Source organism: Grus americana, chromosome 2 (genome assembly GCF_028858705.1).
Source record: "Grus americana isolate bGruAme1 chromosome 2, bGruAme1.mat, whole genome shotgun sequence".
NCBI lineage: Eukaryota > Metazoa > Chordata > Aves > Gruiformes > Gruidae > Grus > Grus americana.
The window spans coordinates 68,119,760-68,144,214 of NC_072853.1; the positions used below are offsets into that span (position 1 = coordinate 68,119,760).

The 24,455-nt window shown below is 39.3% G+C and overlaps 1 protein-coding gene across 1 annotated transcript in view; it reads right to left on the bottom strand.

Moving 5' to 3' along the window:
* The window catches only part of GABBR2 (gamma-aminobutyric acid type B receptor subunit 2), a 488,838-nt gene that overhangs the window by 163,942 nt on the left and 300,441 nt on the right, over window positions 1-24,455 (bottom strand). Inside the window, exons 9-11 of the mRNA XM_054817640.1 lie at window positions 10,506-10,586; window positions 7,176-7,326; window positions 6,552-6,684 (exon numbers count right to left, since the gene is read on the bottom strand). Coding sequence (XP_054673615.1) covers window positions 6,552-6,684; window positions 7,176-7,326; window positions 10,506-10,586 — 365 coding nt within the window. The remainder of the gene's footprint in view (window positions 1-6,551; window positions 6,685-7,175; window positions 7,327-10,505; window positions 10,587-24,455) is intronic.

Genomic DNA, 24,455 nt, shown 5'->3' on the forward strand with positions numbered 1-24,455 from the left:
CATTTGCTTCAGCATATGAAATAATTTTGTATCAAGGATCTATTCAGCCTTGTAACTTTTGTCTCTACTTTTTTTTTTTCTGCAAGAAAATGTCATTTACTAAAATAGAAGCTGATCAGCCTCACGTTAAACTCAGTAACAGAATTGCCTTTGAATTAAATAGGAGTGAGATCAGTCTCAGACTGAACGACAGTGAGGACAATTATGGAAGTGATTATACAGAAAAGGGAGATTAAAATTAACAGCTAAACAATTAAGTAGGAAATAAACTAAAGAATCCATGCAAAATGAAAAAGGCCAGACTAAAAATACAAACAAAGGCTATGGTTTCCAGAGACAAAGAAATGGATTAGAGGTCCAAATTCTTTTGCAGTTCAGTAGGAGCTGAGTGTCTATCTGTTGCTTTTTTAATTCCTGGCCAAAATTAAAGAATTTGAGGAAAAGAATTAGGCAAATATAAAGTCCAAAGTGGGGGAAAAAAACCCCAAACCTATGGCAATGCCTGAAGAGCATAAAGGGTACGAATAAGGAGCACATCATCAACTACTAACCAAATACCAAGGCTAGATGCCATTTGGTAGCACAGGGTCTAGTCCAAGTGGCTCTTGCTCATAGTACACCAAGACAGCCACAGCTTTGAGGTGGCACTGCCCAGGCATTTTCCTTTTAGTCAGTTCTCCCAAAAATGGTTAAACAGAGAAAACTTGAAGTGACAGGGGAATAAAAAGCAGAAACAAACAGACAGAAGGTTCATATATCTTCTCCTTCTCCCTGCTTTACTATTAAAGGTGAGTCCCTGCTTCCAGAGCTGCTGTTAGCTAGCTTCACGACTTTCAGAGTTTTAGTAAATTTCTCAGCATCCCACTCACCCTGAAGCCTGCCCCTATCCCTAGGAACCTGTTTCACAACCTCTCACACCTTGCTTTTCCTCCCTGCTCCTCACTGCAGTCTCTCAGTCTCTGTTTGATGTTGTTTTTAGGACACGTATCCACTCTTATACCACCCCGCAATCCTCACCTTGCACAGGTTCAGGGTTTCCCAAGAAAAGGTGTGATGTGGACCATGGAGTTCCACCTTGCCTAGCTGTTCTCTCAGCAGGGTAGACAAAAGACTATGAAAAATTAGTAAAAAAGAACAAAACCTGCCTTTCACATTGCTACAAGACACAGAGTCAGAAGTGTTCATGATCCGCAATTAAGAGTAATATTAGTCGAAAAAACCTAAGTGCTTCTGAAGATTTTCAAGTACACCTTTGAGAAGAGAAGGTCTACAACATCTAGTGTTGCCATGAATGTACATGTTCTCAGGATGTCTGACTGAGAAAAATACAAAGTCTGGATAGTCACACACACTGCAGTAGATAGCTGGACTTCATCAGTGGTATCTCTACTCTTTCTTTCTTTCTGTCTCTCCACCCCACTGGTTCCTTCTTTCTGTACAAAGCCTGTTTCCAAATGCCTGCCCCATGGCTGAGAGCAACTGACTGAAATCCGAAAGCCTGAGCACAGCCTGGGATGGATGAGCGCACCATTGAACACCACAGGTGTGCAAAAACCTTCATGCACTCTGTTGACTTTACCCAAGCCAAAACACCAGTGAGACCATCAGGAATCACAAAATATCTGCCTGGTTTTGGCAACTCATGTCAGTTATGGTAGTTAATAAGATAAACAAGATAAAGCATGCTGTCTAAATCACAAGACTTAGATCCTCTTATCTTTGACGTAACACCTTTGCAGAACTCTGGAATGTAAAGGAGGCTGGAAGACAATTGCTATCTCCAGAATAGGTATCTCCCAGAATAGTGTGAATTCTATATTGAACTGTTCCAAACAGATCATTTGCCTCTTCCCTATCACTCCAGTCACCCTGTACAGCACACTCTCTAGGAGAAAGTGCTGCTACACATCAGGACTACCAAGAGGTAGTCTGAGAAGCAGAGCTGTTCAGTCTAGTACTACCTAATACACCAGACCTTTCTGGGTGGAGACTACGGGCGTTTCACTGCAATCTGAAGTACTTAAAACAATCTTCAGCCACAACCTAATCAGTTACATCCAGAGAATATGCATATCATTTTATTTACCTACTTGAGGGAGATGCATAACAGAGAAGAGACTATGCTCCTCCTTAGGGCCATAGTAGCCTTTCATCCCATAGCAGTTCCAACTTGCAAAGACATTACTCATCTTAAATGTAAAGTGTGAAATTCTCAGTAGAATGTATTACAGAAGTCTAAACGTTATGATCATATCTAATACTCTCTATTTCAAGTATCTCTATTTAGTATGTCAGCTTAAACTCTATTCATAGGATATGTCACTGGCTTTGCTAATTTTGAGTCTCTCTCTTCCATATAATGAATGCTTTCAATTATTTTTCCACTTGCTTGCATTTTTCCAGTTGGCATCACATCTCGTTTCACACCCTTACTTCTAACTTCTTTTTTGCTATGATACCATGGTAATTCTGAGATTAAAAACAAATATAGATCATTCTCATTCTCTGTCCCCCATATCTGAAGCACCTTCTACTTTGGTATACATATACATTTAATGAAATATTGTATTGCTTTTCTTTTTTCTGTACAACCAATAAAATTGCTATTAAGACATGATCTAACAGTTCTATAATACACTGACCCCTCTCTCAGAATTCACTCCTTTGGATAGTTTTAATTTCATGTAATTGGAGTTTTACAATATGACACCTGATCTCTAATTCTGACATGGAACTAAATGATGCTACATGTAGTATTGTGAATTCTCACCATAAGAACACAAATTATTAGGTATTTAAATATGCTTGATTACCATAGAAAATGGGCACACCAAGATAAAAGTTAGTTTGGGAACCAATTACCCACTCTAGCACAGAATTAACTCTATATAATTTCAAAGACTTATATAATGCCCCTATTCAGCAAATTATTTGACCATATGTTTAAAGTGCTGTGTTGATTGTCAAATACAGTTAACACTTGGTTCTGTGTTCCAGCATATTGACTGATATACCACATTCTCCTACAACCAATGTCTTACAGAGTGGAAAATGGTGGTACAACTTATCAAAGAAATTCTTCGAAATTTTCAGGTGTTACTGGTGTAATTTTGGATCATGTTTGAATGTCCTTGGAATATTACAGTGTAAAACATATGCCATATGTAGACTTTAGGTTTTAGAAAAGTAAAAAAGACCAGAGATTGCAAAGCACTTCACCCTCCAAACAATGCTATAAACACTGTGCTATACAGGAAGAACATACAATAGATTTGGAATGTAATACCTACAAGTTGGAAACCATTTTTCCTGAATTTTGTGGATAGACTCAGGAGTATTTAAGGATCTCCTATAAGTGTTGTCAAGAAATTATCAGAAAATAAAACAGAGACCATATATAACATATCTAATCAAATAAACTTGTTATTGTGTATATACTGCTATGCTGGTGAGATCTAATTGCTTTTGAAATATAGAAGACAAAGAGGGTGATTACTTGGCTTAGAGGGGGGACAACACTAATGACAGCTTTTTAGTTTTGCATGTGCTTATAAAAAAGTGTGCTTATAAAAGCTGAATCAAAATTTTTACTTCCCTAAAAAAAAAAATCTCTCCATTCCCTCAGGCTCTTCTCTGTGCCTGAGATGTAGTTGTTATGCCCACTTGTTTTTGGCTCAATGGCTTTTTATGATCACCCTCCATTGTAGCTGGTTCTTTTAAACACTAAGCCAGAGTCTTGCATAAAATAGGAATTTTAAACTAATCTCTAATATGGCTAGAATGGGTGATCAAAATCACGCATTTCCAGGAAAATGGATGATCAAAAGAGATTTGTACTGGCTTGATCTTATAAGAACCGGTATCTGTAAGTAGTCCTTATGAAACCACGAAGCATATTGCCCATATGGAAATATGGATGTTCATAACATTGAGCCAAATGTACATGCTGTACTCAGCGCTTAGTGGATGTTTTGGGGAATAAGGAGGAGAGAAAGAAGAGTTACTGAAGAGACAAGTGAGTATGTCTCTATATTTATGATTTCCTCAGCATTAATTCAGTGTTATCTAGATAAAAGGAAAGTGCATTGCTACAGTCAATGGAAGCCATGAAAAATTATTTCCAAGAGAAGCATAAGCTATTTGAAAAAAATATAATTGGAAAAAAATTATAATTGGAGGAGGAAATTTTATAAGAATCATTTTAATGACCAGGAGGTTGGAAAAAAAATTCCTGATAGGTTGCTTCTGAAGGGTTTCTTGCATCTATGAGTGTAATACCAATCACTGACAGAGCTGGGATTCATAAGATAAATCAGTACCCATGCTCAGGAAAGCACAATCAGAAATGCTTCTGTACTGGACTGAAAAACCTGGAAAGCCAAGACTGGGAAGAAATCTCACAGACTCTGTTCTGTTGAGGTAACATTTCATTATGTTAAAAAAAAAATTTAAATCTCTGTATCAGGCATGTGGCAATACTTCTTAATCAAAGTTTGGCTTTAAGAACACAGTATTCTCCCCTACCCCATTCCTTTACTGGTCAGTTAAGTAAAGTAGTTATCTTACTCAAGTGCCTGTCCAGAGCTTTCCCTCTATGGCAGACACACAAACAGACTTGACATAATGTGACAGATACAAATAAAAAAAATAAAATAAAAGCTACATAAGATAAGACAGAATAAAGCAGCCCTCACTTAAATTTTGTTGCATTTAGAATATGAGAGCAGTGGTTACATTTTGAGAAGCAAATTAGAGAAAAATCAGATAGCAGAAATGTTCTAGCTCAGAGGCATAGAATTTTGGATGTTGGTTCATTTTTCAGAGTTAAGACTGAGCTGTTTCACATTTATAGGAGGACTTAAATTTAGTTTTATATAGCTAAATCTGGATGGAAACCTGTTCCCTAGAACAGCTCTGTGCTGATAAGTACCTCTGGTTCCTGCTTTTTTTCCTTCTGTTCAGTAATGCTTGGCTGCCTCAGGAGGAGGGTTGTAGCCTAGTCATACAATGGCCTACAGTCTGGCAGTGAAGTCAGGAGCTCTGGATATAAGCCCCTTAGGGCTGAGCAGACATCAGGACCTAAAATTTACACCTCCTGCCACTAGATATTTCTGCAGCGGAGGGTGAGAAAAGAATGGGGATTAGCATCAACAGCAACTGACTTCCTAATGACACTTCTGCTCCATTAGAAGCTGTTTCACCAAAAAAGGCATAATTGCTGGATAAAAAACATGGAGGCAGGCATATTACGCTTCCTACTGGCCCCTGTGTATTCAGAGAGTTGGATACTAGTTTGGGAGAGGTGAATAGGATCATCCTTTTGAAGTCTTTGAGGCACTTCTTTCTACTAGCTGTACAGAGAAGTTGCACTCTAGTTGTAGGAAGACTGAATAGTCTCTCCTCTTTTCTTTTGCTGCTAACATTTAGGTGTCTAAAATACAGCTGTGTCCAGGCCCAACTAAGGACGCCAAGACTTTGCACTGAAAATCCTATATGTTCCTCTCTACTATATCTTCTAGTGCATCTTGACATGTACTAAAGAGGTCTCCAGTGTTTTGAAAAGGTGTAACTGCACAAGTCACATGATATTTCACTTCTGTAACAGTTCTAGTCAGTATGAAGGATTTCAGTTGAAATACTGGGATGTATCTGCACCAGCTAGCTTTAGGCATCCAAATTTCATACTTTGAATTATTCTCTGGAAATAAAGTTTCTCTCTCTCCAACGATGACATCAGAAATTCAGACTCATAAAAAAAGGTGCTGTGAACTGCATCGTTCTAGAGATCCAAAGAAGGATTAAAAACATAGTGAGAATAACTCCTGAGTAAGTCTGATATTCTTAGGCAATGGGCCAAGCATAGTCTTAAGATTTTTTGAGGAGAAAATATTTGATAAATTTCAATGTTTGTATTGCTTTTGGAAGGAATATCGTTACAGTGAAGTCCTTTCCCTTTCTTTGAAATGGCCTCTCTAAGTCAGGCTGCATACTACAGTGAGCAATTAAGACATTACAAGCTTCTAAGTGGACATATTTAATTTGGTTTCAGAGTTGCTTGCTTTGATTTAACTAGAATATATTCTACATGGATTTGGGCTTGTGTGAGTTTATCGTGTAGCCTGGAAATAGCCATACAAGTCCTTAGAGATTCAGCCAAAAAGATTGAATAAAAAGACCTGGACAAACAGCAGTCATGACTTGAAAATAATATGGAATCTATAAGGAAAACATAGTAGCTTCACAGATATTACTAGTTATGCTATGAACACAACCTCTAATAAATCATCTTTATATATATAATTTCAAACAAGAAAGTACATCTACTCTTTTAGTCTGAGGCCAAATCCCAGTGCACCTGAAGCTTTCACTAATAATAATAATGTAGCTTTGTGCATGTTTCAGAATTTGGTGCCAGAAAATATCACAGGAAAGAACTAAGAGAATCAGTGATGAAATGGAATGAGACATCCAACTACTGCACTCTTCTGTTTGTATTTCTCGCAGAGGTTCCTGCAAGACTATCTTCAACCAGAATATATGGAATTACTTACTGTGCAAAGTGTCTCAAATGTCTTTTCGGAGACAAAGGATCCATCAAGACCAAAAAGAAAAATAGATGCATAAGAAAGCATCCCTCCAAGGATAATAAGGTTGTTCATGTAGGGACTGGACATCTTTATTAGTCTATGGACAAAAGGTGACAGTGCATTAAAGAGGAAAAGATTATTGCTAGGCTATTAGAGCAATAAAGAAGAGCTTTTTGTAACTAGGCAAACAGATAGCCCTTCTTGCAGAACTCCATGAAATCTATAGGCATGCACACTATTTGCTGTTTTATAAGGTCTAGCATTGTCTCAGGTTTTTGAATGTTTAGTAGAAAACCTCCTATTTTACTGATGGATTAATTAGCTAGGGTTAATGTTAATAGCAGACAGTCAAACATAAATAAAAAAATTACACTTTCCAGACAGTATAAAAGAACTTATCTTAACAGACAGACAATCTGTTTCAATGTGAATATATTACACATTGATTTCAATTAAATAGTTCTAAAATATCATCTTTGCACAGTTTTAACATTTTCCTTATATATATATAGATATAGATGACAGACTCCACAAACATGGCATTTAAATTCAAAAGAAGCAGTGATAGAAGTAACACGAGTGTCTTACTTCTGATTTCTGTTTTTGATGTTAAAGAACAAGAAAGCACTGGCCATGATCATTCCTAGGATGGTGAGGGCAGAGAGGATGCTGTAGAGAGGCAGGGAGATCTTGCGTAGCTCCTCTTGTATAATTGTTTTGTCCTTTGGAGGCTCAAGTCCTAGAATTACAAGAGGAAAAAAAGGCTAAAGCTCAGCCAGATGTAGAATTTCTGTAAGAAAATTTGCCTCTCTTAAGTACTATACCCTGATTTAGCAGATTTAGCAACTGTGAACCACATCAGTAGCTGATGAAATAATTTTTTGGCTTTGACAGACATATGTTAGTCACATTGATTGACAAGAAGGTTTGTATTTCTGGAGCAGGTAAACATCCTCTTTGGAAGAAAAAACACAACCCTAATGCAGAACCCCATAAAATATATGCTAACTAACCTAATTTTGAAGAGTAAATAAACACTAAAATGCATACTGTGACTGTAAATTTTACCAGGAGGTTATGCTTTCCTGAAACAAGTGCAAGATGAATGAGTAGAAAACAGAGAGCATCGTTGCTCTGTGCACTGACATTAGTACCAGGGCAAACTGAAATGGCCTGTCTAGATACCTACCATAGCTGGAGACCAGCCTTGGTGTGGCATCACTTGGGCAGGAACTGATGGCCCTGGGCGGGGCTGAAATGGGGTCCTGGGCTGCGGGCAGGGTGGGGGAAGACCTGGGAGGGGGGGAGGCAGGGCTGTTGGTGCCCTCAGGACCCTACCGAATGGAACAACATGGAAAAATGGAGAGCAAAGGTTTTATAGGGACAGACCTACTTTGCAAATCCCTGCAGATGTGGACTTGAATGTCTGAACTTAAAAACTATGTTTAAAGCCATGGGCTTGATTGACAGTCAGCTCCCTCTAATTAAAGGCTTCTCCATTTAATGAGAAGAATTACTTTCCAACAACCGCAATAAAGCTCTGCATCCCCTACTTCCCACACTCCATTTTACCTGCTTACTATATTTTTCCTTGGTACAGAGGATTGGCAAAAGGCCTTTTGCATCACTGCCTTCCTTCAGAAAGGGATTTGTGTGCCCTGCAGTGCCTGAGCCTGTCCTTTCACATCAGCTCTCCGTGAGGCTGGGAGGACCACCACATGGGGCTCAGCAGCTCCATTGGCAGAGCCCTGTGGACCCCCCTGATCACAGACCTCTGAGTAACTGGCTAGCAGCTGCCATAGCTACATTTCATGTCCGCTCTTCTGCTTTGCACCTAGAAGAATATTCAAGGATTTATACAATAAGATAGTGTTATCCATACCAATTAAGCTGAAACAATTCAGACAATGGAAACTTGCTACCCTTTGGTCTTTATTCCCAACATGTCTGCAAAAAAATTTCCTTTCACGTGTTCACAATAAAGTGGCAGTCAAGGGACCATTTGCTAATTTGATATTGGAGAAAAGTACCTGTGATTTTTCCCTTTCCCACCTCAGAGCATGTGTTTACCGTGCATGACACTTCACAAAATCAGGCAACAAGTAACAAGCCAAAAATACAATAAAGCGCATACCTGAATTAAAAGAACTAATGTCAAGGGAAAAAAAAAAAAAACAACCCACCTCCCTATTGTATCTAAAATATACAGAGTATATTAATGATTTGTATTTATTAAATACAAAGAACTGGTGAGTCTATAAAATGTATTTTCTTGTTTGTGCAATGGCCATTCAATTCTATCGCTTCTAGTATCATGAATTATAGTTCTCTTGTGTGCAATTTTATGCAATGGTTTAAACAGGGCTACTCTTCATTTCTTCACTACTCTTCATTTTAAATACATAAAGTTACTAAGTTTTTTATACTGCCTGGAAGATGTAACAGTGTCCTCTTCATCGAATACATGACTGCCTCAATGAAAAGTTAAGGTGGGTAAATGGAGAAGGTTCACCATGAGTCACATAATGCATCTTAAGACAAATATAAGACAGGCTATTGGTGGAAGGAACACCAGGTGTGGTCAGAACAAGAACTAGGAGTTTGATCATGAAAAAAGCCTGAACAGACAATTTTTCCCATCATCTACTCTCCGTAAAGGCATGGAGTTATGAACAAAACCTGTCTCCTGTTACTTGGTTCATCCTGCATATATTCTCTGGAAATTAATGGTATTGAATCAGTATTCATTTACATCAGCAGTTTCTCCTTGCAGCAAAAATAATCTGGTGGGTCTCAGACTTTGGCAACCAGGACAGATTCTGCACTCTTCATTTCCAAAGCCTCCTTCTCCAGACAGATGTGAGAAGTGCAGGTAGCTGTCCTCTTTTAAGTCCAGCAAAGGATACCAAAAGGAAAGGTGGAAAGCTTCAGCAGATGAGCAAGCAGTCAGGGATTGGACCACTGCAGTGAAACTCCAGTCATGCTCATGCAAACCTTGGGTGTTGGGACACTGGAGGCAGGTGTAGTAGCACACAGTATACACCAGCTTCATACTCATCCACTGCTCCCAGGGGAAACCACACAGATCTCACAAAGCTGACTTTGCTTTCCGTTACTGAATTGCACCATAGCAGAGTTTAAGATTAAATCTTAATTTAAGAATAATGTATATGCCTACGTTCAACAGGAGAGACCCTTAAAACTCATTTCAGCTGACATCTGGCTGCCACGATCTTATGCTCAGAAGGCCGTGGGTATGCCCGCACTCCAAGTCCTGTGAGGGCAGAGGAAGTCCCCACATTAACTTTGGAGCAGGATGGGATAAAAAATGGCAAGAAGATACAGCAACACAGGCTACATGCCTGCTGTGGACCTTGGGAGTGCTGTTGGGCTGAACACCCTCTCTGGCCGTGTTTCACATGGGCCATGTTAAAGCTAACCCTGGTATTTTGAAATCCTATTTTCTAACTGCCTAACAAACACCTCCCAGCAAAACCCAACCACCTCCTCCTTGTGTGTGCAAACACAGCACATGAGAGCATCCCTCAGGCAAGATGAACTGGGGGAGTGGGAAATGGGGATGAAATTTGAACATTGTTAATTGGTGGAGATAAAATAGAAGACATATCTGTAGCTCGTTGACATATCAAAGAACATTTGTGTACACATATAAATTTGAATTTGTCCTGGTCATTGGAATGAAAAAAAAGTATACAATACCAAAACATTGTGATTTTCTGTTCAGAATTCTCCTTCCATTTTTTTTTAAGCACAGCTCAGTTCCCTTTCTCTTTATACAGTGTCATAGCTCTTTGATATTAAAAATCCTACAAACAGTTCTTTAACAGCATGCAGTCTTACAAACTGCATACAGCTATCCATGTCATTGCTGTTCCTCTTTCCATTTTTCTCTCCTACCTTGGAACCTGATGCTGTTGTTGATTATTTCCAGTGTGTCTGCCACAGCATTGTACTCTCCCACCTTCACTTCCTTTCTTTCTGCAGAGAAACAAACAAGAGTGATTGTTTATGACAGTTCACATGTTCTCAATTATTTAACTGATTTTGCCTTCTTTTTTGACAGTACGTCAAAAGGAAAAGAAATACGCCTAGAGTGCATGAATTATTAAAGCAGAATGCCAGACAGCTAACATCATTAAAAGAAATATTTCTGATTCTTTAAAGAAATGCAAAGTATTTTTAAGAACTCATCTACATAACCAGGGAATTGTTGTTATTGGGCACAGACATCTCCAGCTTAAAGATCTCACACTTATTTATTGGCTCACACCACGCAGGAGATTTTGCTGGGAGAACAGACATGGCTAAAGCTCAAATTCCACTCTCATTTAAACAACGAGGACATCTTGCTTAGTGAAGTATTTCCCAGGGGAGTCATAGTGGCAGGCTCCAGACAGTATGGAGTAGACTGACTAGTTAATAGATACACTGGGAATCTAATCTCTTACTCTGACTGGGAATTAGCAACTCATTACTATCCTGACTGCAAAACACTATGTTATATAATTAAAGCCAACGTGCACTTGAGCTAAAATTTACTGTTACTCTCATCTGCTATTTTGGGACTGTCGTCACATATACGGTCTTCTCGTACCTAAAGGAGTAATGCAGATATAGGAACTTAATTTGCTTGGCTGCTGCCCTGGCCACTGTAGCTGGAATTCTGGCACGCATTTGTCCCACCCTTCTGATAACATCTGGCATCAATTAATTTCTGCTACTTCTGTTAGGCTTTTGGTATGGCTTAAAAGTGCAGGAACTTACTAATTTATCACTTTTACACTAAAACTTTTACATTTTGATCAGAGATTTATAAACCACAGTCACACTGGCTAAAGTTTTCTTTGACAAGCTGGTTCAGCAGAGCCAAAAATTTCCTTTCAGGCCTCTACGCCTGGGCATGCACAATGCAATTTACATTTAAATTTTGAGCTCACGACCCTATTTGTGATACTGATTTTGGGAGTTGATGATCTTGAACTAGATGGCAAATTCGAAAAGACTATTTCACCCAACAGCTCCGTGTTAACCTTTTCTCCTTTCTCACTCAAAGTGATTGTGCCTGTTCAGGTCTGCTGAATGGAGCAGCTAGCTCCATTTTAGTAAAATCTACAGGCTGATTAATACTAATGTGAGAGCTCACAGGAGGCAAAAGTTTTCCTTACATAAATTACACTTCTTATTGCTAAAGTTGTTTACGCAGAATTGTAGACTGGGCTGCAAATCTGGCAGAGATACCTAGGCATTTGCTATACCCCCATCAAAAGCTGGAGTTTGCAGCTCTGAAAACTGATTTGCCTTTCACATGAGCGTGATCCACTTGTGGGGCCCTAAGACTAGTTTGGAATAAAAGCACTGTCCCCTGGTCTCCAGCAGCAGTTTCACAAAGCCCATCCACAGAGCATTACATACTCTTAGGAGTGAATATATGTTTATACTTTCTGTCACCAGCTGAAAACTCTCTGTGAAAGATATATACATAAATCCTTGACAGTCTTAAACAATAAAATCTTCCCAGTAATCATCTAAAAGCCAAAATGGTTACTGCTAAAACCTGAACCAATTCACTTCCATCTGTATTTGTAGCATGACAGCTATTACCTGTAGACATAAACCATCAAAACACAACCTAGAGAGGAGACAAACACTAGAATGCATACCGACATACAATTTGTGCATTAGATGCCAGATACTCCATGGCATCTGCTTATATCAAATGGGGAGGACAAGCACCTGTGATACTGGTGGTCTCGCCACAACTTTACAGCACCAGGCTAAAACCTGATAGCTCTGATGAACAGCAAAGACAAAAGAGTAATTGCTCCACAAACATTTCCGTATGGAGCGCTTACTGGGACTAGATTAGGTATGAGGAGCACATAATAGGTGGGGAAGCAGACACAAAATAGAGTGTAATTCTGTGGTTTAACTGATTAAGGTTGAGAAACTTTTTCTGTGATTGCTTCATGTGACATACAATGCCATTCCTTTTCAACATTCAGAAATTCTTACGTGGCTTCCTTTACAGATGAAGTAACACTGAGAATGTGACTATGATGGTAACCACAATGTAGTGCAATATAGATGAGGTAGCCTGCAACTAGCTAGCCTGCGTACCAGTAGCTAGCCCTTGTAGGAATGGAGCTTGGTAGACCTATTCAGATAAATAAATTTCCATGGCAAACTGAGCTGAAGAGAGACTTTTTTGGAATTAGAAACCCAAGAGCATGGGAAAAAAGTGTTTAGTGCCTAGGAACCACATTATCAATACCTCGTCCCTTACAAATGGGAAAGAACAGTTCACAGAGTGGATGCCAAGGTTTATTGAAGTCAAGAAAAGCCATAAAGATATTTGGTACCTTAAAGTAATTACAATTGTGGAAAGTAGTCTACGAGGGAAATAAACCATATTTTTATTGAGAGGAAGGCCACACTATTCATTTCATAATATGATTACGGGGTTGCTGAGGGGGAGACACAAATAGTCTTTGTGCTCCTCGGTACTCCCAGTAAGGAGTACAACTACAGCTGCTGGTTTTTCAGCTCCCCAAGCTCAAGCGACAAAGTTACCTCCAAATATTAATTAAAGGAAGCAAGGAGGCAGCACTATGGCTCTCTGCTCTCTTGTACAGGCCAGCATAGCTAAAGATGGCACTGCAGGCTCTACTTTTCTATATGCCATTCCCTTGAGTTCCCTTTGGAAATTCTGAATTATTCAAGTCACTACACTCTATAATGTCGCTCATATCTGTCAAAATCTCTGTGTGTTCAACAACAAAATGACAAGAAGAAGTGGAACTCCTTCAAATAAATACACCAACAAAGTGCTTTGCACAATATTCAGAATATGATGTTGGTTTCTTTCTATAATGATTTCATTATTTTTAATTTTATTTCTCCATACTCATGATCATGATAGAGAGATTGTATTGAACCCCCTCCTGCTCAGGTTAATATGCGGAAGAAAAATGTTAGGGAAAATATACTTGTTTTGTGAGATAATGTTTGTCAATACCATGACAGGAGTGGTGGGATTTTAGAACTTGAATCTTACAGTTGTTCTTTCACACAGGAACAGAAAAGTATGAAAACTAACCAATCCAAAGAAAACTGGCCCAGAAATATACGACTGAAAACTATGCCTATCTAACAGAATTATAAACAACTAAACCTTGTCATTCATTAATTGTCACGGAATAGATTACTTATATGGCCAAGATGAAAGTCTTCTGCCAACAAAGGTGGCACTCTTAAAGATGAATTAAAATGTTTTCTTCTACATGTTTTGTTACAGAATTTTATAGCCCACTTCAAGCAACTCCAGAAAAATTGACACACTACCACTTAATTGGGTCGCATTTAACAAAGTTAATACAACAGATTTTTAATTGCATATCAGGTAGTTACATGTTCTTGTTTTATAAAAGCAAAAATAATCCTGCAACTGACACCAGCTGAGTAAAACAAACTTACCAAAATGCACAACAGTATTATGATTGCCACTATGACTGTCATCCACTTACCCTGAGAATTTCCCAATGAGACTAGGCCTAGTTTCAGTTCCTTTCACTATATGTTATAATTTCTATTTCCACTACATTTTTATGAGTGTACTTATTCACACCTCATGAAGATAGCTTCTACTGAGAGATGTTTAAGGATGAGAGAAAGCACTTGCAATGCATAAGAGATGGAACAGATGGATTTGCCTTGTTTTCCTCTATGTAGACAATGCCGGCTACCTCCTAAGGACATTAAGACTTTGTCTGTAACTAAAGCTTGTAGCACCTTCAAGTATGTCAGTCTGACTGAAATGGTACAAATAACCCTAGTGGTGATGCAGTTAAGCCAATATAAAAAAGTTTACACCAGTATAATCACCAGTGTAATTTATGCTTATAATAGTGAGGGCACTCCGAAATAATACAGTATCCTACAAAGTTACAAAAATATGTATATTGATATGTGAATGCATTCCTGAACTCCCACACATCTAGTTAGTTATACCGATGTAAAAAACTATGTCTAGGCCACGAGAACAAAGGCAAATTAACAGGGCTGCCCTAACATTACTGTGGTGCCCAAACCACACGGTTGTAAATGAAAATGAAGCTCTAAATAGCTTTCCGCAGCTTGACACTACTAATACTTTCTTATGTCACTGCAGCTTTTTATAAAGTTAGTTCCATGCAAACTACAAAGACAAACATGTGTAACTGATGAGTATTCACCTTCCAACAAATGTAGAGTAAATTTTAAAGTAGATTTAATAAACTCACTATGGACTATTCTCCAGATATGCTAAGGGTGGCTGAGGCTTTTCACTAAAGGACATTTAGGCTATTGTCAACTTCGAAGCAGCAGAAAAAATACATAACCTATAGCTGAAAGCATACACAATATCTAGGTCTTAGTTTGTCCTGAAAAAACATCCCTGTATAAGGTGCTGCCTCCATGTCTCCTTCTCCTTGAAAAGTTTTTCAAAATTTTTTTATATAGCGCCTCCTGCTTCTCCACTCAGGAAATTACCACTGTACTCTCTGAAAACCTTCCTCTGACATCAATTTAACAATCCCTTCTCCCACTCTTTTGTCAGCTGCTCCTCTTGCTTAACCATCATAATTCAGTGGGAGTGATTAGATGCTTAGCACATAAGAAAATCTTACTGCATATTCAGCACTTAGCGGCCTATCTCAGGATCCAATATTACTAAACCTTGTCCTACAACAGAAACATTTAGCTCTTGCACATTGTTCCTCATGCATGCATCGCAGCCCAACAGGACTGCTGGCAGCTATGGGGAATATTTACTCATCAGATCTCAGAAGAATTTTGGAAAATGCCCAAGTGGCCACCAACAGGTGAGACTGAGCATGGACCATACACACCTGAAATGCTTAAAGATCCTTAGGAAGAGAATGACACTTAAATTTGGAAAGATTTTAATTTCAAATTTCAAATCAATCTCCTAGATATGAATCAAAAATCATGCCACTGCACAAGTGCTCACACTTTAAAAGACACATCTAACCTCTCTGAAAGTTCACCGTTCACAAGCTATTGGCAACTCATTGACAGGTTCAGTCCAGAGACAGGGCCAAGGGTGCACAGATACCTTATGGTGTCCTGAAGCTTGCCTTTCTCCAGTTTGGCTTCTGGTCACATTCCCTTTTAAAGAGTGAATGTTTATCTTAAGCACTTTAAACTGTCACTCACCTAGCAATCATTTGTCACTGACAGGTCTTGGCTCTTCTTTCTGATTCCCTCTATTGCCTACTGCGAAGGCTCCTGAAGAGCCAACGTGCCACACTGAGCGACAGCAGTCCTGCGACCAAGAGTGTCCCAGGAAAGAAGATGGGCTGAACACAAGCAGTGAAAAACCTAAGCTGGAGACTGCAAACTGATGGCAAGTCTGAGAACACTTCCCGTATTTCAGTAAGTCCTGTGCAAATTGCCTGCAAAGTCTCTTCTAACCTGTCTTACCTTTGTCTCACTCATTCTGAAAGCTGTTTCACAAAATAATGATCTATCACGAAAGCTGGAAATGCTGTTTTAAATGCCTTTACATTACTGAATTAAACCAAGCATCATGAAAGTTAATTTCCTTCAGAATAAATACAGAAACATTTCATGTTGTGAATCCTGTAGAAACTCTTAGCAAATTAATGTAATCTTAATTTTCATAATACATCCTTGTCAAACAGGACCGGGAAGCTTTTCAGTTTTCCTTATCACATATCAGCAATATCCAATACACGTTGAAAGTTTCCAATTAAAAAAAAAATAATCACAAGAGAAGCTTATAAATGATGAATGAGCAAAGCCTTTTTCATGAATTTCTATCCACTTGTAGACAACCATTTCTTTGTTTAAAGACAGAAATGGTGAGATTAAGAATCACAGTTCAAATAAGGAAGAAAATGTCAGGTCAGATAGAAGATTATTCTTCAGCAGAAGCTGCCAGAAAAGAAAGAATCAAGGAAGAAAAATATGTTACCTTCGCAAGGGTTTGAATTACCACAGTTTTTACCCTTGTAATTAGAGTTAAAAATCTGTTTTGCCCAAAGAAATATTACCTACGTATTTAACTCTCGCAAAACTACTTCCTTCATTTGAAGTTCTTGTGTTTTATTTATGAAATCCTGGATTCCAGTGCACACGACACACAGGAAATCCTGAGTTATGAAAGCAGTATATATAGCAAGTGATAATTACTTTTCATAGCCAGTTCTCAAGTCCTATCTTTCATTCATCCATAAAGCAAGACAGACAGAAAGGTTAAACCAGCCAAAGGCCAAACAGTGTATGTCAGCCTTAGAGTCAGGATAAAAGCTAAGAAGTCTTAACCCTGGGCTTATTTCACTATGTTAGTAATGGTATTTAGCCAACAGGACATAGCAAGCAAGCAAGCAAGCAGAACATAAAATGTCATTAAGTATCCTGAACTCATAAAAAATCTAGTCGTTTTATAGCCCAAGAAGATTTTTCCATAAAAAGTTCAAGCATCTGCATTTTTAATAGCCTATAAAAAATAATTTTACTGATTCTTTTTAACCTTTGTTTTTACCTTCCTGATTTTACATCCGTCTCCTATTTTGCTTGTTAGGTTGGCTTCCAGCTCTGCATAGAAATTTAGCAATATAGTTCATGTGGTTTAATAACTAAATATCTTAGGTATTTATATATTATGTATCAAAGAGCTATACAATGAAATAAAAAATGACTTTGAGTTTAAACCAATTGCTTCTTAAAATCTGAATTGCTAACACCATCATTATACCTTTCATTCAGGAAACTGAGAAAGTATAACCATATATACAATAATGAAGGCAGATTATCCATGAAGTATAATGACTGGTGTGATGAGGCAAGTGTACAGAGCTTACATCAATTCTTCTAAAAAGGAGTTCCTGTATCTTAGGATGCTTAATAAATTCTGTGATAGTTTGAAATGAGATCACACTTTTTTTTAATACTTCTAGCATAAAATCTTAACTGAGAATCATAATCAAACCTTACAACTACTGAAACATATGTCAGTAATATGAATTACCTTTAACTCCATTAGGGAAGTTAACAGATACAAACAAATATTCAAATAGGTACAACATGGTTATATTTTTGGATACAGGCACGTGCAATAACTGCAACATCTCAGTCCAGCTAAGGGTTTTCCTATTCTGTTGTTCATCCTCTTTTATGATTTGATTAACTTTTCAGAGAATGAAAATCCTCATCATTCTGACAGTTTATTTGCCAAAGTAAATTATTCTTTGAAGCCATACAGTACCTCAGACTGTAAGTACACATGCGTTTTTTAATATTAATATTTATCTAAACATAACATGGTCTACTGACAACAATTGATATTCATTTCACTTATCATTTGGAATCACCTCTTCTTAGCAGAGTTCAAAACCAGTGTGCTTTTCTAGACTCAGAGTTTACAGTGGGAAATAGCATTGCATGTGTAAAACTAGAGGCAGCCACCACAAGAAGGAATTTTCTCAATTATTAAATAATAACGCAACTTTATTAATTGTTGCGTGCCGGTAAGTACCTTTACTCTCATACGCTAGTCCATTTTCTACAGTGAGTGTGCGAGGAAATCAACCTGTGCAGACACACAGGCTTGGGCTGGCTTCCCGGGAGACCTCCCAGGAGCCTGCCGGGTTTGAAGGGCCATCCAGACAGTGACAAGTTTGGACGTGGATGCCACTGATCTGCAGAGAAGTCCCCCTGGCAGCAGCCCAGGGCCCAGCAGCAGCTCCATCTGTCAAGAGACTCTCCGGGAGAGGGGACAACTGAAGCCAGGACTGCGCAGGAGGTGGAGGTGCAGGTGAGACAGGCTTGTGGCCACATTGCGTTGCCTCTTGAGCTTGATTTCAGAGTGCTGAAACGTCAGAGACTGTGAGGCACAATTCAAGATATACCATGATACTGCCCTAATTCAAAGATAAGGGACAGCAAACCGTAGGACGGCAGCGTATCCATTTTGACAATCTAGGAGACTTCCAAAGACACACAAGATGACAGGGCAGTAGTGTTTCCAGATCTCTTATCCAAGGGGAATAAATGCAGTTATTATCTCCTTGGTGCCCTGGAAACTAAGTCTGAGTAGGCACAGTGTGCACTATCAGGAGAGTCTGGCAAAAGAAAGGTTTGAATCATTATTAAATTACCAGAGAATTTTTTTTTTAGTTAACCCAAAAGTTACTCATGAACTTAAGTCAAATTCACCAAGCAGCGTAATTTAGGGAAGAAACGACTGGGAATAGCACTGCTGTCAGTCTTTTCTGACTCACCAGGTTAAAGTTCATCTGTAGCTGAAAAATGCAAGATGCTCAAGACAGTAGCCTAATCCCGGCTTCCATCTGCTGTCTCAGCATTTAAGCTTTCCATACAAACCTGACAGAAGATGTGACTGGCCACCACCAGGGAATGTCCTGAGAGGAAAGACAGCCCTGGGGACCTGGATGACCCTGACTCCAGCTCAGATGCACACTCTGGTTGAAACAGACAGAAGATCAGGGTGACCTTTTCCTCCTCTGGTATGTTTGATATTCTTGTTTACCGTTTATTTTGATTTTCTTGTGAATGCCCAAAAGAAACTACACTTACCTAAACACATTACTGCTGAAATTTTAAATTCAATTCAATGTGGAATATTGCTTATTTTTTGCAGTTGAGAAGACAAATTAAAAAAAAAAAACAAACCCAAATCAGTTACTTGGAAAACCTTGGTTGGTTACCTCTTTCCCCAGAGAGGCTTTTCATGTCAGTGTGGTGATGCACAGCACTGCCATTGACAGTAGCCCTGGTCTGTGGGCAGCTTCAACTGACCTGAACAGTGATGCCAAGTCTCTGCTGCTGTGTTTTCGGGGGCTGCTCAGACACACAGAACAAGCTGCATGATGCAGTCCTCCTTTTGAAGGTTGGGTGGCCCTTCCTAATTTATATGATAACCAAACTTAAATACATAACGTGACAGAAATAAAACTGTCCCCCACCACAGAAGACGTGTGCTTGGCCAGAGGACAGGAGCAGAGCAGCATGCCAGCTATTGCATAGACATGACGAAGTGACGGGGTGCCTCACAACAAGGTTGCTTTCCCTCCACTTAGCAAGGCATGCCTGCTTTCTGGTAATCTCAGGCAACACAGGGACAAAACAAAGGCTCCGTTATCGCACATTTGGATGCATACCTATGATTATATGATTAGGGCCTTCCCTCGCCATCTGTCAGGGTTGTGCTTCCCCCTCTGCCACCCCCCGGGACAGGAGGGCTCAGCACATGCTGAGCAGCCTGGCAGCAGGCTGTGCCTGCTCCGCTCCAGCTGAGAGGTCAGAAAACGAGATGCTCTGGCTTCTTCCTTACATACCACATCCTTAAACTTTTGCAGAGTTAAGAGCGCGTTATTTAGAGGTTGGAGTTTCACAATTACCATGCCTGAGATGGGAGGAGAGCAGCAGCTGCTGTGTGTATTACAAGTGTTGGATCTGAACTACTCACTATGTCCTTGAATATCCACTCTTGCCATTACACCAGGTGGCCCGTGAAAACACTGTAGCATGTAAAGAGCTTTGAATATCTTCTTCATGATTCAGGGTCAAACCTAAAGGCAGAATTCCCACTGCCCTCATCCTAAGATACAAAATAAGGTAGCTGAGGCAGCATTGAACACATTTATACGAAGCTGCAAACTCTGTGCTCTCTTCTGTCTTGTAATTTTATGGTAACTGCCAGGGTTTTTCCCTGTACAAGAAAGCCAGTTTTCACTCACTCAGGCTGGTTTATTCCAGATGCTACTTTATTCAGGAGGAGTAGGGGAAGCATTACAGAAAAAAAAATTAGAGCAACAAAGAACCCACTTGGGTAATAACCTGCACCTGCAAGCAACCCCTCGCCGAGATATAGGGGAGACTATAAAGGCAACCAAGGAGTCGTACTCCCCTAGATCACTCTTCCAGCTTCCACTGCTGAGATGAACAAGAGAGCCCCCACTCAAAGAGCCGTTGAAAGCCACATTGAGCTTCACATTCAAGCTCTAGCCCTCCCCTGACAATCAGGTCCCCATGCAGAAGCCTGGCTTGGGGCTTGGAGCCACGTGGGATCACAGATTGTTCTTCCCTGTCCTGAGGGAGGTACGCTCCCCATCAGGGACGGGCTTGTCACTGATACATTTAGGGATGGCACACCAGGGAGTGAGAAAACAAGAAATGTTACACAACCCCAGGATGCCTATCTATCTAGCCCAAGAATTGCACGATTCACAGGGTGAGAAAAGTGATACTTTGAGTTGTTTTACAAGCAGAAGTGGCTGGTGGGAAATTTCTCTTCAAAGTCGGCATTTCTTGCCTGTCTTTTTGACCCCCAAGAGGCTACCTGAGAAGTTTGGAAAGTTGGGGGAGCCCAAGGAGGAGGAGTGCTGTGAGGAGGGTACTTCCAGGAGGAGGGGTGCTGTGAGACCATAAGCACGCGCGTGAGGAACCTAACGCCTGGGGCAGTGGCCGAGGGGTGCAGGTGGTGAGGGTGTGCAGCCCCGTGCCCTGAGGCACTGGAAGACATGAAATCTCTGTGTGAAATACCAGCAGCTAGAAAAAATGACCATGTCCTCCTCGGTTCTCGCAGGCTTTAAGAAACAGATTCAGGAGATGGATCCACTCACTCTACAAAAGAAGTGGTGGGTTTTCAAAAACCAACATTTGAAACATTCCGTGTACCAGCCCAGCCCAATAGGCCCCTGCAATGATATTTCTCACTTTATGAATTTCCATTTGACACCCGTTTTTGAATGTAAGTCTATGTGAATTATATGTCAGGATGAGGTCAAAACAGTTTTGAAACATAAGATGATTGCAACAGTTAAATCAGGATTTAACCCACCCTGATACACATTTTTCGTGCTGGTAGAGCTGTTTGGCTTCCTTCAGTTACTACCAGTACATTTTAGCAGGATGCATTCTAGTCTTGAACTACAAAATTTATCACCACTACTATTTCTTCATTTTTCCTTTTAAATTCTAACCGTGTTAAAACTTACAGAAAAAAAAAATAATATTTGCAAAAGAAAGCTCATTAAGGAAACTATTTTGGTTTGTTCAGATTTTTTTTTTTTAACCTGTAAGCTGATATTGTATTCAAGAGGAAGGAAACACAGTCCAACTGGAACTTGTTAAAAGTCAAAGTTCCAGAGAAATAACTCCATTTTCCTGCTACTTCAGTGAAACTCCACTTGCTTTAACCTGTTTTGGGTAATCTCTTTGTACTACTAATCCACTGGAAAAACCAGAAAGGAGGAAAAAGAGCCAACAGTAATATCCTCTTAGTAGTAATTAGGAACAACATCTATTTTACTAAGAGCAAAGAAAGTGGTGTAGAAGACTGATTAAGATACAAAGAAGAGTTTTGAATTGATAGTCCCTTTAATGATTGCTTCAAAACTGTCCTAAAATATAGTATATTTAATTGTTGTGCTGGTTAATTTTAAATTCTGATCTATTTTTCCTTTTATTTCTTCCTCTGAAGTTTGAATAGCTATAGAAAACAGACCTGCATTAAGAGAAAAAACCTCCCATGGAAAGCTACAGCCATTAAATTATAATTACTCTAAATAATAAAGGATTTAATAATTAATATAGAGCAGTTATATAATACACCTGACAGACAGCTCTGGAACAACGTTGCCTGGCAAAGCACAGCCAGAGTATGCAACCACTTATGCATAAGCATAGCTTTGTTTTTGTGCATAACATTAAATACACTCATCTAAGAGTTTTCAGAATCAAAACTGATACTTTAGGTACTGAGAGAAAACAGTTTGACAAAACACTCATAGTTTGAAAGAATCTATTCTGCCCAGAAAATTGATAGCATACAGCAATGATGATTTTAGTTTGAACATTAACTTGTTACAAGAGGACAAGATTTATGCCTGTAGGAATGAAATATAATATAAGGCAAAAATCCTTGAAAAGCTGATTAAAACTAGAAAAGCAGAAGTATGCATTTTTTTCTCACGTATCACTGTATTGCAGTATGACAGTGAAGAACAGCAACGACTTTACAATTGGCTGGGCATAAAAGACTAGATTAAATAACCTCTGTAGATGCACAAAACTCTGGAAAACTGCTGTACAAAACTAATGTCATCAGTTTTTCATTACAACTGGAATCAAAACTTGAAAAATCCTAGTGTTTCAAACGTGAGGGATATTTGTCTCCCTGTTCTAGAATAATGTTTTGCCTTTTGCCTAAGATAATGTTAAAATTGTAGATGCATGATGAGTAAAGAAAGCTGAGGCTTGTTTCGAGTGTGAAAGCAAGAGGAATTCTGGAAGCCGAAAATGCCAAAAGAGTTTCAAGAAAAAAATATTTTAAAAAGCTTTCCCCTGAAATTGTTAGCAAAGTGTTAGTATAAGTTACTTACAAAAGTCAACTGATCCACGAACTTAAGTTGTGACAAGTTTGAAAATCAAAACCACAGTGATTAAACTGTGAGAAGGGGACTTAAATCTTACGTGAAGTGGTATGTACGTATCTCAGTGCATATGTATCTAAGCAATTGCTACCAATCCCTCCCTAGTTACAGCATTCAATGGAAATTTAATGTTTCAGGAAGAAAAAAGAAAGACTGAATGGAGCAGAATCATAATCTATGTCACGTGTTTTATATAGTTAGTAGAATTATGAAAAGCGAGTACATTACCTATTTTACCACAAATCTTTAACCCACCAAATTTTAAGAACCTCAGTATAAAACTATATTAGAAAAAGACTACTTAAACCCAGGTACAGCTTTTGTCTCTTCACCTTCTTGTACACAATTGCTTCTTCCGCAATAGCCTTTACAGATTAATGGGGACTAGCAAGGCAAGTCAAATAAATGCTCTTACTAACTGCTTTTCAGTGTACAATGTAAAAATGTTGTCTTGCTTTCCTGTGTTTTGGGTAGGTACAGAAAAATCTAGCACAACATTCTTGTTTCTAGATTTAAGTAACCTTAAGCAAAAACAATGGGATGTAAGACAACAAAGGTCCAAACTCATGAGCACACTGCAGCCAGAAACATATGAAACATAACCTAGAGGAGCAGTCACACTTCTTGTGTGAGACCAGTGCCTGGATCCTCACTTGCATATTTGGAAACCTGAGACCCCCAAATTCCAACTTTCCTTATTCCTGATGCCCTCCTCACCTCAACAGTGTTACTGTCTCAGCATCTAGCACCTCCTGACTTTCTTGGAGGAACGGAGATGTCCTCGTCTTGGCCCTGGTAAGACCAGGACCAGGAAAGAGAAGGGACAACAAAGGGGCCAGGATTTATGGCGTGTGTTGCGTGACACAACATGTGCTAAGACAGGGTTTGCCTATGCCAAAACCCCACCTTGCTTAAATCACTTTTTCACTCAACTAGACCACGTTACTCCTCATTTCATCAGTAGCATGTGTAAACACGGGGGAAAACACAGCTGCTGAACAGAACAGTGCTCGTGCGGCATCCTCCTCTGCTCTGCCCTTGCTGCAAGAGGAGTCGCTGGCTCCTTTTCAATCACACCATTCACGGGACAGCACTGCTGTTTGGCAGCGCCCGTTTCCATTGTACAGCACCAATGCTGAACTGTAGCTTCCTTTGCCTTGCTCTGCTGAATAATTTCTGGCATGCAGTGGCAGATAATATTACTAGACATGGAAGTTTCTTACCTAAATGGAAAATATTCTATAACTTCCATAGCCTGTTCCAGGAGATAGACTGTTTCTGCAGATGCTTTTCAGACCTGAGCTGTAGAGGATAAAAGTGTTGCAATTCATGCAACCAAGGTGAAAGCAATTCTCACTTCTGCAAC